The sequence below is a fragment of the Mesoplodon bidens genome (assembly GCF_964165515.1).
Source record: "Mesoplodon bidens genome assembly, chromosome: X".
NCBI classification, from domain to species: Eukaryota; Metazoa; Chordata; class Mammalia; order Artiodactyla; family Ziphiidae; genus Mesoplodon; species Mesoplodon bidens.
Window position 1 is genome coordinate 53,229,582 of NC_138163.1, and position 16,874 is coordinate 53,246,455.

The 16,874-nt window shown below is 45.6% G+C and overlaps 1 protein-coding gene across 1 annotated transcript; it reads left to right on the plus strand.

Annotated features, from left to right (window-relative positions):
- Positions 1-492: 492 nt before the first annotated feature.
- On the plus strand, positions 493-9,185 carry LOC308609324 (nuclear RNA export factor 2-like; the record flags this gene model as incomplete). The annotated part of the gene is made up of 14 exons (XM_081223011.1): positions 493-534; positions 651-1,010; positions 1,294-1,401; positions 1,583-1,687; positions 1,883-2,078; positions 3,327-3,418; positions 4,149-4,241; positions 4,720-4,778; positions 4,955-5,045; positions 5,097-5,139; positions 5,753-5,825; positions 6,340-6,534; positions 8,945-9,005; positions 9,141-9,185. The coding sequence occupies 14 exons, from the start codon at positions 493-495 to the stop codon at positions 9,183-9,185; spliced, it is 1,563 nt and encodes a 520-aa protein (XP_081079137.1).
- Positions 9,186-16,874: the final 7,689 nt, after the last annotated feature.

A 16,874-nucleotide genomic window follows, 5' to 3' on the forward strand; every position in this document is an offset into this window, starting at 1 on the left:
AAAGGAAGATCATCTCTGTCACCTTCATTATGTGGAAGAGAGTTTGGAGAGAAAGAGTATTTAGGAAATCCATATTACACACACCCATAAGAACTCGGACCAGTGGTCCCTTCTTTAGAAGCCCTTTCAAGCTCAGTAGAAGGCCGGAAACGAACAGGAAAAGGTTCGTCCTGCAGCCTAAATACCCTGCTGTCTGTCCTCTCTCCCATCCCTTCTTTTCATCCTTAGATTCCTTGTGGGATGAAGTATGACAAGACATGGCTAATGAACTCAATCCAGAGCCATTGCAGTGTCCCCTTCACTCCAGTGGACGTAAGAGAGGATGCCGGAGCCAGACGCGTGGGCACAGGGAAGGGGGAGAGAGGGAGACCTGGTTCAGCAGGGTCTGTTGGCTTCTTATACTATTGTTGTTGCATTCAATCCCTGTAGTTCCACTTTTTGCAAAATGGGGCTCAGTTCTTTGTCCAGGAAGCTAGCACTGCCTGTGCATTGATGGATGTCAGCTACAACATTTGGGACGAGGAGAGACGAAAGGTGTGTGTCGAGGGCGTTACATGTACCTCATCCTGAAGAAGGAGGACAGGCCAGGGGCTGGTTGTCTTCTTTGGAACTAGAGTTCCTGGTGCTTACCCCACCTCTTCTTCCTGCAGATACCTGTCTTTGTCGGCCCCTCCGCTGTTCCCTACTCTGTGCGGGATAAGTTGCAGCCAGAAGAAATGGAGCAGCTAAAGGTAATGCAGATTCAAGACATGTTGTGTGCCAGTGCTCAGACCCACCTCTCCTTCCTCCAGTCCCCCGTCCCCCTCACCCCTGATTTCCCTGCCATCACCACAGCCTCAGAGCAGCTGTCTCCATCTCTTTCTCCACAGCTGACCTTGAGCAAACGATTTGATGTCTCCCAGCAAGCTCTTGACCTCCAGAGGCTCCGCTTTGACCCAAGTATGGCTGACAGCAGTAATTCTTGGGCAGGCGAGGGCAGAGGGGTCTTCCTGGAGGGTGACTTAGGGATGGTAACGTGGGGAGGGGCTGGTGCTGTCCCCAGACCCCACTCAGCCATCTGATTCCCTCCCCTCTCCTTCCTGAAGACTTGGTAGGCCATGATGTTGATATAATTCTGAATCAAAGAAGCTGCATGGCTGCCACCCTGCAGATCATCGAAAAGAATTTCCCTGAGGTGAGGCTGTAGGCCCAGTGCTGGTATTAGGGTAGGGGGTGGAAGAGCTGGGGTGCAGGGCAGATTTGTCTCCAAGGTCCTCGATAGTAACCTTCACTCTACCTCTTCTTGCCCCAAAGCTGTTGTCCTTGAACTTGAGCAGCAACAAACTGTACCAGCTGGATGGCCTGTCTGACATTATACAGGTGGCCCCCATGGTCAAAACCCTGAACCTCTCTGAAAATGAGGTGAGAAGAGGGAGCCAGGTCAAAGTAGGGTTGAGAGCAGAGAGGGTGTGTTAGTGGCCATGAGAGTGATGACAGGAGGCAGGTGAAGGTACCTGTGAGGGAGGGAGGGGTCTGGGGTGCAGGGATTTGGATGTCCCCTTTCATGGGATTCCATTTCCCACTTCCACCCCATATTTCTCAGCTGAAGTCTGTGTGGGAGGTGAGCAAGATGCAAGGGCTGAAGCTTGAAGAGCTGTGGCTGCAAGGGAACCCATTGTGTAGCACCTTCGCAGACCAGTCCACCTATGTAAGGTCAGTGTGAACACCCTGTCACCCTTCTTGGTGACCTTCACCCATGGGAGCCTAGACTATCTGTGACAGTGCCCCTTTGCCAGAGGTGGCAGCCCTGGTCTTCTGGGAGGATCACAGGCTCAACCTTCTGCTCTCTCTGTGTCTATCACCGGTGAGGAGTTTCCTTCCCCTGACCTGCTCACCTCTGCAGGCGCTCTGGGGTCTGTTTCCAGCTCTCTGCGCCCAGCTATATTGCACCAAGGCCTCCCAAGAGTGTGCCCCAGGAAGCAGGGCTTCTCCTCCTCACCAGGACCAGGAGCGACCAGCCTTGATCCAGATGCTGGCGCCCTGGACTGAGAAGGGTGCTCCAGTCCCGGGCCTCTTGCTGAGCGAAGCCTTCCTTCTTTGTGCTGAGCTGGGGTGTGCCTCCCCCATTCTGAGTGGGGCCCTCTTCCCCTGCCTCCAAAGGGGTCCACCCTCCTCTCCCAGGTTGACATGGGGGCTTTCCTGCGCCATGCTGAGGGCTGAGGCCGTGGGTGGCTGCTGTCATGACATCCATTCTGCTGGCCCAGTGCCAGGAATTGGACCCTCCTTGGGGTCCAGCTTGGGAAAAAGCAGGGCTCCTTGAGACAAGGGGTCAGACGTGGGCTCCCGCCAGTGATCAGAGGGCTTCCTGAGGCAGGAGTGGAAGGCAGAGGGCAGAGGCGGTAGGGGAGACAGAAGGACAGGCCTCTCAGGGGCACTTGCCATCCCTCCCTGCACACGTCACAGCATCCCGCCTGGTCCTTCACAGGAGGCCTGGGCAGCCTGAGACAGGTATGATTCCTCAGATAAAGAACCAACTCAGACAGGTGCAGGGGTCATCGGGAGAGAAGATGGTGGTCATCAGAGGGGGCCACGGATCCTCAGCCCCATACAGAGCTGGTACCTGACCCTTGCCTCCATCTGGGGAAGATCTGCCCCCATGGCTGCTCGTTTTCCCATGCCCAAGTCTGGCTGAGCTCACTCAGGTGACAAAGTTTCAGCCAGTATCCAGTGGGCCGCCAGCCAAATATGTGCATAGTTTCCATTCCTACCTGGTGTGTCTGGGCGATTCTGCGGCAGGTGAAGAGCCGCAATGGGTGTGCCGTTTCCCCTTTCTTCTCTCTTCTTCCCTGACCCCCACCACGGGAGAGCTTCTTTCCCTTCCCTTTTTTTTTTCTTTTTTTTTGGCGGTTTGTGGGCCTCTCACTGTTGTGGCCTCTCCCGTTGCGGAGCACAGGCTCCGGACACACAGGCCCAGCGGCCATGGCTCACGGGCCCAGCCGCTCCGCGGCATGTGGGATCTTCCCAGACCGGGGCACGAACCCGTGTCCCCTGCATCGGCAGGCGGACTCTCAACCACTGCGCCACCAGGGAAGCCCTTTCCCTTCCCTTTGTTTTCTCTCTCTCCCTTGTCTCTGTGCCCCTAGGTCTCTCTCATCTCTCCCCTCCTACCTTCACTCCCTTTCTGTCCTCATCCCCTCCATCTCCCTCCCTGAGCCCCACCTCACTCACCTCCCTGGCCCAGCATCCTGGGCCATCCCAGGGGGGTGTCCTGGTCTTGCCAGAGTGCTGGACTCCCGGTGAGGTGGCAGGGCCCCGGGCTCCCACTCCATGCCCTCTTCTTCCCACAGCCTTCAGTGGGGACCTGGAGGAAGGAAGGGAGGAGAAGGAAGCCCTGCAGCATGGGTTTGAAATGCTGGTCCCTGTGGCACTGGAGAAGGGAGTCTGAGTAGTCTGGGTGGGAGCTACCAAGGCGAAGGAGAGGGAGGGAGGGAAGGAATATTAAAGTGAAGGTACTGAGAGAGATGAGGAGACAGTGCCTTTCGGACAGTAGGATGACAGATAATCAGTGCTCAACAGGCAAGTGGACCGAAAACCCTTAAAATCAGAAGCAGAGGTGTGCAAATGGGGCTGCTGGTTGGGCCAGAACACACTGATCTCTGTTTTTGGTATTAGCGTTTTAACTCACAGGAAGCATTTCAATGTTGAACTATCAACCACCTCTTCGCTATTTTTGGTTTTGGACAGGGCCATCAGAGAATGTTTTCCAAAGTTATTATGCCTGATAAGTGCCTACGAAAATCATTGTCTCTTACGAATGTCGGTGACCGCTGCACCTGCCCTCAAGCCCTTTGGTTCTTGCCTAGAGTACATGTTGGCATCAGACCCTTAACCATTTTGGGGCACGTGGACTCCTGAAAATGACATGGATATACTTTCTGGAAAAATACCCATAAATACACACACACACACACACACACACAAGTTGCATATAACACTAGAGACTTCCATGACCTCATGATGAAGACATCTACTGTCAGCTTTCCCATGGAATTTCCAGCGCCCTTTCACACCTGACCTCTGACCCTCACCCTCCTTGACCAAACTCTTTTCCCAGTCATCCAGGGCCACTCCCCTGGTCTCCAATCCTGATTTCCTCTTCACTTCTCCAGGATGGCCAGGAGTTACCCTCACCAATTATCATTGACGTTGACACTCCCTACATAATAAAGCCCTGCGAGGTGATGAAGAGGATCAAACATTTGGTGAGTTGCAGGAGAGCCACAGATCCCTTATCAGCCACACAATCTCAAATGACTTTTGATTCCAGGAATGCTGTATAGGTTCTGTGACACTGAAGAGTCTAGTCCTGCAATTCCTGCAGCAGTAAGTACCCTTGGGAATCTGAGCAAGGGGAGGAGGGCTAGGAGAGTTGAGGAGACCTAAGCACAGGTCCGCTCATCGGAGTTCTCAAGTCTCATTTGAGGTCCAGACCACAGAGATGGACTGTCCTCATTACTCTCCCTCAGGTATTACTTGGTCCATGAGTGTGGAGACCGACAGCATATCCATTGTGCTTATCTTGAGGAGGCCTGCTCCTCCCTAACCATTCCCTTCCATTCCGAGGACCCAGCCCCATGAGTATCACAGCCTAGACTCTGCTCCTGGGTCATGTGGCTTCCCAGCAGACACAGGCCAGCTCCTGCATACACCCACCACCCACTGTTGCTCTTTGTCTCCTAGAAGCAGCTTGTGCAAGTACTTCAAGGACAGCAGGAATATAAAGAAGCTCAAGGACCCGCGTGAGTGTGTGATGGGAAGACTGGGTGGGAAAGGGTGGTGAAGGGGTCAATCATAGGGCCCAGGGGGTGGCAGCCCCTGACCTTTGTTCGCTTCCCCTCCCTTCACAGACCTGCGGGCCTAGCTGCTGAAGCACACAAAATGTGTTATTGTGCACACCCTCTGTGTGTTGCCCAAGACTCAGCATGACTTCAGCTCCTTTGGGTGCACATGTGGTTCCAGACGGTGAGCGCCGGCCTCCTCCCTCGGGCGGGCCCAGGAAGCCACAGGTGGGTAGGAGGTGGAGGTGGTGACTGGGTGCCTGTGCTCTTCCCTTTCAGGAGATGATTCTCTGTTTCTCCACCAGTGGGGTGTTCAAGAAAGGTGAGTGTGTGTAGACCCCCTCCCCAGATGCCCCACTGCTGCCTTCCCCTGGCCAGGCTCACTCACAGAAGCTCCCAGGTTCCCTGAACCCTTCCTTCCCCTTCCCTTCCATTTCCTTCCTATCCCCTCATTTTCCTTCCCTTCCATTCCTTCCCCTCCCGTTCCCTTCCCCTCCCCCACTGTGTTCTCCAGGCCTCAGTCTTCCCACAGACAATCCAGGTCTGAGCTGTGTCCATGCCTGTGTGCCCTGCACACCCTGGGCGTTGGGGACACAGGCTGTGGAGTTTGGTGGCTCTCATCCCAGATCCTTCCTCTGAGAACTTGGCTGTTACTTAACCTCGCAGTGTCTGCATTTGAACAATGGGGTAGTAGTATCCACTTCGTGGGCGGCTGTGAAAAATGCGTCCCGTGAACTTGTGTAGTGGTTGTCAGGGACCCTGTCGATGGGTGCAGACTGCTCCTATAGTTGCCCTCCCCATTCCCAACACCCTGGAACCGTGAACAGCTGCCCTCTCAGCATGAGTGTCCAGTCACTCCCTGACTGGGCAACACCATGTGAGCGTGTAGAGCACGTGTGGCTCTCAGGGGTACTGTTGTTTGTTTGCTGTTGAAGCGGAAGGAAGTTGTCAGGGCTGTGGGTGTGCCTTCACCCGGACCTTCATCGCTACCCCTGCCCCATACTGCGGGTGAGAGCCCTGTTTTGGGTGGGAATGCCCATCCCCGCCTGGGCTCAGGGGCGTGGGAATGTTGTGGTGCAGACCTTAGGTTTACTCAGTATTGTGGAAAGCCAGCAGGGAGATCCCAGGAGCAGTCTAGCCTAGTGGTTAAGAAGAGCATGGGCTCTGGAATCGGCCTATGGGTTCTCTCCTTGACACAACACTCACTCACTGTGTGATCTTGGTCAAGTCACATGACCTCTGTGTGACTCAGTGTCTTCTTCCGAGAATGGGGATCAGAGCGTCCAGCCCTTGGGCTGTGGTAAAGGGTAAATGTGAAATTGCCCGTGGGTTGGGGATAAACCTATAAATCGAGTGAAGGTGGTAGACATTCTCTCCAAAGGTGGGCTCTGTGGGGAGGGGCAGAGGTACTAGTTATGGAACCTGGGAGACAGACACAGCAGGGGTATGGAAGGAATCTAGTTGCTGAGTGGCAGTGGGAGCAGGATCATTGTTTGGGGTGTGGTGTGGTCCATCTTTCCAGATGTCTGAGTGCCCATGTTTCCTCCAATCTATGCATTGGGAAAGACGAACTGTTTGTAAGGAATGCCCGCCCCAGTGAGACTCAAAGTGCGTTCTCCATCCCAATGCCTACACCCTCCTCCCTCTCCCAGGAGCAGCAGGAAATGGTGCAGGCTTTCTCCACCCTGTCTGGGACGAAACTTGAGTGGTCTCAGACGTGAGTTCTGGGTGTGCATGGGAATGAGGTTGGGTTGGAACAGTGGGGGAGTGAATCATGGAAACTCGAAAGCAATTTGGAAAAATAGCTTTTTGAATATTTTGCTTCCAAAAAATAAAAGTGAGCCCATGAAAAAGGTATCATACTAGTATATGTGTAAAGGGTTTTCAAGATAGTATAATGCTCAGTGATATTACCTTGTATATGGAAAATCCAGGACAATCCACACACACACCAACCAACCAACAAAAAAACAAAACACCCTACTACAACTGATAACCAAGTTCACCAAAGTTACAGGATACAAGACCGATATACAAAACTTATTTGTATTTCCATGTACTTGCAATGAACAACCCAAAAATGAAATTAAGAAAGCAAGCCCAGCTACCATGGCATCAAAATAGTACAACGCTTTGAAACAAATGAAACAAAACAAGTGCAAATCTCATACTCCAGTGTCTGTAAAACACTGTTGAAAACAAGAAGACCTAAGTAAATGGAAAGACACTCCATTTTCATGGGTTGGAAGGCAATATTATTATGATGGCAGTACTACCCAGAGCAAACTAGGTTCAATGCAGTCCCTATCAGAATCCTTCTTTGCAACAGTTGACAAGGTTATCCTAAACTTCATATGGAAGTGCACCAAAACAATCTCGAAAGAGAAGAACAAAGAAGACTCACACATCCCAATTTCAAAACTTGCTACAAAGCCACAGTAATAGAGACTACGTGGTACTGGCCTGTGGACAGTGTATGAATCAGTGGAATAGAGAACTGAGAGTCCACAGATAAACCCTCACATTTATGGTCAACTGATTATCAACCAGACAGAGTGCTGAAAATATCTGATGGGAAAATAATATTGTTTTCAAAAAATGGTGCTGAGACAAGTGGGTATCCACATGCAAACCAAAGAGTTTTGACCCCTGACTCCCACACCATGTACAAACCTAGCCTGAAAATGAATCAAAGATCTAAAAGTAAGAGCTAAGACTATAAAAATCTGGGAAGGAAACATAGGTGTAAGTCTTCACGAATTAGGCAATCATTTCTTACATATGACAACAAAAGCACAAGCAACCAAAGAAAAAAAGTAGATAAAATGTTGACTTCATCAAAATTAAAACCTTTTGAGCATCAAAGCACAGTATCAAAAAGGTGAAAAGCCCATCAACAGAATGGGAGAAAATATTTGCATATCACATATCTGGCAAGAATATGTGAAGAACCCTTGTAACTCAACAATAAAAAGGCAAACACCCCAATGTTTTTAAACTGGGGAAAGGCTCTGAATGGACATTTCTCCAAAGAAGACATATAAATGGCCAAGAAGGAAATGAGAAACTTCTCAACATCGTTAGTCACCAAGGAAATGCAAATTGAAACCACAGTGAGTTACCAGGTCATACCCAGTAAGATGGCTTTAATTAGTGAAAGGAATGATAACAAGTGTTGGTGAGGATGTGGAGACATTGGAATTTTCATGTGTTACTGATGGGAATATAAAAGGGAGCAGTGGTTTGGGAAAACAGTTTGGCACTTCCCCAAAATGTTACACATGGAGTTACCATAAAACCCAGTAATCCCACTCCTAAGTATCCTACCAGGAGAAATGAAAACATGTGTACACTCTAAAACTTGTTCAGGAACATTCATAGCAGCATTATTGGTAATAGACGAAAAGTGGAAACAACCCAAATGTCCTGTAGCTGATGAATGGATGAATAAATCTTGGTACATCCATATAGTAGAATATTATTCAGTCATAAAATAGAATACTGTTCTGATACACGTCATGACATGGATGAACCTTGAAAACATGATGCTAAGTGAAAGAAGCCAGTCACAAAAAGTCAAATATTGTATGAAATGTCCAGAATCGGCAAATCCACAGGGACCAAAAGCAGATTAGTGGTTGCCAGGGTCTGGGGGACGGGGAGGAATAGGAAGTGATCACTAATGGTTAAGGAGCTTCTTTTTGAGGTGGTAAAAATACTCTGGAATTAGATAGTTGTGGTTGCACAATCATGTGAATGTACGAAAAAGCACTCATTTGTATACTTTAAAGTGGTGTGTGCATTATATCTCAATAAAAGATGGTTGGAGACTTGTACTTTAGAATTTTTCATTTGTTATTTTCTTGAACATCTTTCTTGATCAGTATATATTGAATTCCCTTGTTCTTTAGCCCAGCTCTGCTTTTCTGTTTTGAATTCTAGTGGGCATGAATGCTAGTGGTAGATGGTTTGCTTTTCACTGGGTCTTTCTTCGTCATTACACATAGTGTTCATACTGGTACATGTGTCCCAGCAAGAAAGTGGCATACATATAGCGGTGGTATTGCATGGTCAGCGTGACTGTACTGTGGTACTAATGGAGATCACCTGTTGTTCTCCCACTGCAGGTGCCTTCAGGACAACGAATGGAACTGCACCAGAGCTGGTCAGGTCTGCAGTATGCTCAAGGTGAGGTCTGGGAATCAAGTGGGGTAAAGATGAACATTCCTGGGCCTTCAGGGAGGCCAAGAAGTTGGAGGTCAGTGTCCTGGGAATGGAACTTGGGGAGTGGGCTCTTCTGACATTCCGACTCCTTTTCTCCAGACCGAGGACAAGATCCCAGAGGAGGCCTTCAAAGAAATCCCCTAAAAGGAGCCCTTGGATGTCATCCTTGTCTTCATCCACATCATCTTTTATCTCCAGCCTCAGGCCACGTCCATGCCTGGGGTTGGAGGCCTGGCTGACCAAGAATCCCAAGTTACGTTGTAGGCCACGTAACATAGCCACTTGAAGGGTCGGCTGTTCTGTGTCTTTTCCCCACTCACGATTGCTGTTTGGTTTCATAATAAAGAGTGCTGTTGCAAGCTGTATGTCGTGTGTCCTCCATTGCTCTTCCCTTCCCCAATCACGAGCCAGTAGGTCCTGGCCTGAACGTCCCTGCCTTCATCCCCGAGGACGAGGCAACTTCTAACACAAATAAGTGGGGTTCTTATACAATTTTTTTCCATTTATAAAACATAAATATTCTGCACAAAAATGGGATAGCAATGGGATTTAAAGTGCATGCGTCAAAACTCCTTTATGTCCCAGCTAGATGGGTTTACATATATCATGCATCAAGTAGGGAACTTTAAAAATACATTTAGACAATTGAAAATGGAAACACAGCATACCAAAACTTGTGTGACACAGCAAAAGCAATGATCAGAGGAAAATCTATTAGTCGTTAAGTAAACGCAAATCAAAGACACAATAGGATGCCACTTCACACCTACTACATTGCCTGTAGCTTTTTTTTTTTAAGAAACATAACAAGAAGAGCTTTGGTGAGGATGTGGAGAAATTGGAACTTCTGTACATTGTTTGTGGGGATAAAAATGGTTTCGCTGCTGTGGAAAACAGTTTGTTGGTTCCTCACAAAATTAAACACAGAAGTACCATATGACCCAGCTACTGCACTCCTAGCTGTGTACACGAAAGAAATGAAAGAGGTGCCAAAACAAATTATTGTACGTGAATGCTCACAGCAGCATTACTCATTATATTCAAAAGGTTGAAACAACCCATTTGTCCATCAAGGCATGAGTGGGTAAACAAATTGTAGTATATACACACATTGGGATATGTATTTTTGCAAAGATTGAAATCCTTGTCATACGTGCTCACAGAAGTTGTCCTTCTATTTCGTCAGTGGTCAGATAGTGACTTGACAGAGATTTCCTGAAGGGCCTGGAGCCAAAACGGAAAGGAAAACAATATTGTCTAGTCTTTGCAGATTGCCTTCTGATCTGGGACACTCCACCAATGCTTAGCCAGGCTGCCTCCAACTCTGCCTTAGCCTTCACCTCCAGCTTTTGAGGAGCCCAAAGGTCAGCCACATGTGCAAGCTTGGCTTCCTGTCAGACCTTTGCTGAGCCTGTGTCCTACCCTGTACATATGCAATGCACTCTGGAATCTCTGCTATGCCCTTCAAAACTCTTATTCCCCCAAGAATATTCCTCATCACCCTCACCCTTCCCAGGCTTCGGGGGCTCTCTGCTGCTTGCCTTATCTTCTTTCCCTTGCCCCAGGCAGCTATGGGTACGATACGTTTTTAGATGTTTTTGAGAGACACAACCGAGAAAGCCACTCCATGCCTGGGAGGGGCCGTGGGAAACAAAACTCATCCTCTGTGTCATACCCTCCGGGGTCCTCCATAGAGGGCAGAAGGCACAATCATAGTTTTGGGGGAGAACAAGATCCATATTATGACCCGTGGGACCAGCAAGAAGCACCGTGAATGTGGCTGCCAGTCTCATGGGACAAGCAAGAGGGAAGAGATATGGGAACATATGTATATATATATAACTGATTCACTTTGTTATAAAGCAGAAACTAACACACCATTGTAAAGCAAGCAATTATACTCCATTAAAGATATTAAGAAAAAAAGGAAACAGATTGGGTTTAAGTGGTAGGTTGCAAAATGCAAGACAGAATATTCCTGACACCGCATGATACAATGTGAAAAAAAAAAAAACTCAGGGTATAAAACTGTATATTACAGTATAGTTCCTCAGAAGAAGATATTAATGAATGCTTATGGTTTTTTGTTGTTGTTTTTCTTGCGCTACGTGAGCCTTTCACTGTTGTGGCCTCTCCCATTGTGGAGCACAGGCTCCAGACGCGCAGGCTCAGTGTCCATGGCTCAGGGGCCCCGCCTATCTGCAGCATGTGGGATCTTCCTGGGCTGAGGCACGAACCCATGTCCCCCGCATCAGCAGGCGGAATCTCAACCACTGCGCCAACAGGGAAGCCCTATTTCTTTTTATGTGTAATAATTAACATTAAGAAGTCAAGCCAAAGGAACGCGTGAGAATGTCAACTATGTTTATAAATGTGTGATTGAAATGCACAATAGTTATTCATTCAGATCTACGCTTTGCTTGTATAAAAGGATGTTTGTGTCTGGGTCAGCATCTACCCAGGTGCTTAGGGTGAAGCACTATACCTGTTGCCTCCTTACGCGGCATAACAAGGACAATTTATCATTGATAAGCAGATATGAGTATCTCCTCGCTGATTAATAAGCTGCAACACTTTACATGACTCACCCAACTTTTCCTGATGCCCGGTTCCTTACATGTAAAAATCAGGGGTTAGGGTTAACCACCAGCTTAATCAATATATAGAGCACATGCCACACTCCATAAAGGTTCCCAGTTAATCTCCTCTTCTTCCTCTGGTCCCACGCAAACTTTGATCTGCTTTCCATTTCCATATATTAGCTTTTCCTGCTCTAGAATTTTGTATAAGTGGAATCACACATCCTGTACTCCTTTGGGTCTGGCTTCTTTAACTTAGCTTTTTTTTTTCTTGAGATCCACCCGTGTTCTTGCATTTTGATTGCTAGGTAATATACCATTGTATTGATTTGTTTACCTTTCATGTTGTTTTAATGAAGTTTCAGGAGGAAGTGAAACTCCACCCTTGTGTTCAATCAGCCATCTTCCTGGTCAGTGTTCTCTTCTTATACAATGGATATAATTTCAAACTTTACCACTCCTTTATCTCTCTAGGGAAATACTCTCTTTAGGTCTTTTCCAGGCTTTTCTCTTTTTCCTTTTCCCTCAGTGCCAATCACTCCATGTGTTGTGTTTGCTCTGTCCCTTCCACGCTTACCCTGGGTTGTGACCGTCTCCTGAAGAGAAGACTTCACTGCCGAGTCAGCCCTGGGCTCCTGGGTGCTTGGCTTTAACCCATACCTGGCTCTGGGCTCGTCAGTGGTTTAGCCTTCCTCCCTGACCCTACCACTGGTGGCCCCTGCCTTACCACTGTGTTTTCCCATTACCTCCCTCTCTCCCTCCCTCGCTCCCTCCCTTCCTTCTTTCCTTCCTTGAAGGAGAGCATTCTCCGTTTATTACATGGGAATTCTTATTTCATACTTTCGAACACGGTTATGTATTTATTATGATTGGAATATTCTATGTATTCATTATTGGAATATTATTATTCCAAAACCACAACTATAAGATTTTTAAACTAAATATTGAAAAATACTTGCACTCTCATCATTTAAATTCTTCAGGCAGTTCTCAACCTTGTTTACACACTAGAGTCACTTGGGAAGATTGAAAAAATCACTAGCGCCAGCCTACACCCATAACAATTAAAACAGATTTGGGGGCAGACCCAAGCAATCACATTTTTAAAAGTCTTCATGTGATTGCAGTGTGCAACCAAGGTTGAAAACCACTATGTTAAAAGGCATCAGCTTTGGGGTTATGCTTGGCAGAAGACCTTAGGAATGCCTGCCACCTCACTTTGCTGACTTCCCACTCAGTACTCTTTTTGGGGACCTAGTGATTCCATTAGCTTACAGTGGGGATTGGTAAACTGTGGTCCACGAGCATATTTCTGTATGACCTGCAAGCTAAGAATCTTTTCCATAGTCGAATGGTTAATAAAATCCAAAGAAGAATCGTATTTCCTGGCATGTGAAAATTATTTGAAATTCACATGTCCCTGTCCGTATATAAAATTTTATTGGAAGAGAGCAATGCTGTGTCAGTTGCAGCTTTTGCTCTACAATGCAGATCTGAATAGCACCATCGTAAACTGCAAGGCCTGCAAATCCTTATATATTTGTCATCTGGCCCTACCAGGAAAAGTTTTTTGAGCTCTGCCTTAGAGCAATTGTCCTTAAAGCAAATGCACAGTAATAGCGGTAAATGGCTGACGATTCCTTTGGCTAAGCCTGGGAAGAAGATTTACTGCAGTAACCTGCGACTTCACTGTAGGGTCCTTCCTCAGTAGTCCACTCATTCATCGTGTTCTGGGTCAAGTGTGGGAATTGAGTAAGGGACTACCATTTGCCATCATGATAGCTCAAGTCACCAGATCTAGAGCTTGATTTATTAATTTTTATGTTCTTATATTTTATTATAAATCAATACTTATTTATATTTTATTTATTATTACACTGATCAAATGCAACTTTGGAGTATGTTCAGATATTTCAAGATCCAAGGGATCTGTTGATCAATTAGCCACCTTCAAAGATTGCTGTAGGTCAATCCAATGTGACTACCCTTCCAGCCTTGCTGCTTATTAAGGTAAACAGCACTCACCTTGAGGCAGGAGGTTAAGTGCTCCTACTTGGCCTGCAACTCCACGACCACAACATCCCCACTGAAATGAGGGGATCTCCCATCTCATCTGTGGCCTACACAAGTCAGCCACTTCAGAACACTTCGAAGATGAAGACACCCTCCGCACTAATGTGTTTCTCAGTGCTGTGGGGAAGGTAGCCTCCTCTGAGTCCCTAACAACATCTGTTTGGTCCACGGACACATTGACTTCAAAGGCATTTCATTTAAGTGACCACAGGCGACAACTCCTGCACTGTTTCACCATTGTGTGCCATGGGACACCAATATTTCATCCTCTAATGTCAGTTGGATCCTTACCGTCTTCAGATGCACCTAAGCCAAATAACTTTTCTCAGATTCCCACTTCCTCCAGGGCTCTTGGCTTGAACCAATTTTGGTGTCAAGTACTCTATCAATCAAAGTTCCCACTTGCCTATGCCTGCTATTCATTCTAATAGCTATTTCATAAAAATAAGATGTTGTTAATAAAATATATTACATAGCTGACAAAAACTCTGTGAGGGCCAGAAAAGCCGGCTTGGATGCTATGCAGCCAGGGGAAGTCCACTCACGCCTTAGGACTACTATAGCTGAAACACCACTGCTGCCTGTGTGCTAACTGACATGTATACATTCCAGGCACTCTGCTGTGACTGCTCCATAAGAACCAGAGACCCCTCCCATCATACACAGCTTACCAAGTCACTGAGACATACGTGGCTCCCATGTCATTCATTTACACCTTCAATTCTCAGGATGGTGCATATGCTTGATACAAGCGAGATGCCATTTAGAATCGGAGCTGTAAGGGGTTCTGCTTAATGTGTACACACACACGCACACACACACACACACACACAGAGACAGACACTGGTTTCATGTCTTTAGCTTTTTATTCACTATAGAACAGGAAAGCATATGAGTGTTCAGGTATGTCTGAAGAGTTGCCAATGGAATCCGATTCATAGTTGATTTTATACAACGTTATAATTTTTGCTTCTGTAAATGGTATATTCAAAATGGAAACGGGACTTTGTACTTGTCACAATTATTTTGTGTATATTTGTCTTATACTCAACAAACTTATTAATCTCTATCATTAATCTTAATTTCCTTAGCCTCTGTTGAATTTGCATGAAGGTAACTGTGTTATCTTGACAGCTTTATTTTCCCTTGTACACATTTATTAATTCACATGTGTGTAGATGCATATATACATGCTGACTCACTGTACTGCCTAGGAAATATAGTGTGATGCTAAAACAAAATGGTCATGTAAGTCATCTTTGTCTCTCTTCTGATTTTAAAGGGAATGCTTCCAACGTTTCGCTCTTAAGTATGACGTTTGATGCAGTTTACTCTTTTTTTAATATTTGTTGTCAGTCTAAAGAAACATCTTTCAATTTATGAATTGCTGACAATTCCTGTTATTGTCAGTTTTACTGCTGATTGGTTGTTTCAATTTTTGTAGGCCTTTTTTTACTGAATATTTTGTGATAATCCTCCTTTCCTCCTTCCTTTATTGCACTAATGGGCTAAATTAACGTCACAGATCTCCTAATGTTAAACCAACGTGGCATGCTTGGGGTTAAACACGACTTTGTCATCCTGTGTCTCCTGTCCTAGCCGTGGCAGGATTTAGCTTGCTATTAATTTATGTATATTTTTGCATTTGTGTAACTATCTGAGGTTGGCTAATAATTTTGCCTTCTTGTGTATTCTTTGTCAAGAATACTTTTAATAACATTAAAATTTTCTGTTTCTTTAGCATGGAAAATCGTGTTTTTCTCTGGGATTTATCTGTTTTCTGTAAATTTTAAATTTATCAGCATATCTTTTCCATAACACTGTTGTATCTTTTGAATCTTTGCTGAAAGTGAAAGTGTGACAGCTTTTCTCATTTCAGAGTGGCTTCTCCGTGCCTTATCTCTAATTTTCTTGACCCTTGTTTCCAGATGTATCCTTCTTTTCTTCTCTCTCTAAAATGTTTGCAGCTAGCATTTTGTTGTTGTTGTTGAACTCTGTCATATCTGTTATCCGTTCCATTAATTTCTGTTCTTATTTTTATTATTTTTCCTTGACAAGAGTGGAAAGACATGAGATTAATTTTTATAAAGTAAATGATCCATGAACACGCTTTCCATCTACCAGCAAGTTTTATTTTCTATTTTTTTTTTGAATATAATGAACACACAAATATCCAATCCATTCATCTGTTTGGAAGAGGCCCAAAGCTTTGCAGTGCTGCCACTGCCACCACGTGTATTCAGGTCCACTCTTGGCACATCAGATGATTAAGGAAGAGGGAACTGGAGCACTGAAGTAATAGGATCTCTACTATAAGTACAGCTGACCCTGGAACAACAGGGTTTGAACTGCGTGGGTCTTCTTATACATGCATTTTTTTTCAACAAATGTATAAAAAATACATGTGTAGAACACCGTGTACAAGACAGGTATTGAAGTGGATAGCCTATCCTTACACAGGCATAAGGTGAGTGATATTTAATAAAAAATTAATGACGTGTTTGTTTTCTTAATGTTTTATAACTTTGCTTTCAAATAATTACATACCCATACAGTACGTCTCTCTATCTCTCTGTCTCTCTCTGTCTCTGTCTCTCTAATAATTGGAGAAACTACACATCAGCCTATCATCACCAGAGGTATGTGCTTTTTTAAGTATAACAATGTTTCCAGTGCTGTATTGTGTATATGATTGTGATACTGTATGCCATAAAAGTTTTAAAATGATTCATTCATTAACGTATTTAGTGTATGGTCTAGGCTTCCATGAAGCAATAGTATCCATCACACTAGACAACCATAAAGCAATCATATGGCTGCTTCTTTGTTATCAATGGACAAATCCCTATACCTCTAAAATATATGAATTTCTTTTTCACACTATCTTTCTACTTTTGGTGTCTAGCGTTAGTAGTACATATAACATGTACCATGTTTTGTATCATATAAGACAGTATTGATGTTGGTACTGACGGACAGACAATTCATTTTGTAAGCAGATGATGCAAACTTTCGGTATCAATAAATACAGTACAGTACTGTAAATGTAATTTCTCTTCCTTATGATGTTCTTTATAACATTTTCTTTCCTCTGGCTTACTTTGTTGGAAGAATACACTGTATAACACATATAACACACAAAATATGTGTTAATCCACTGTTTATGTTATCGGGAAGGCTT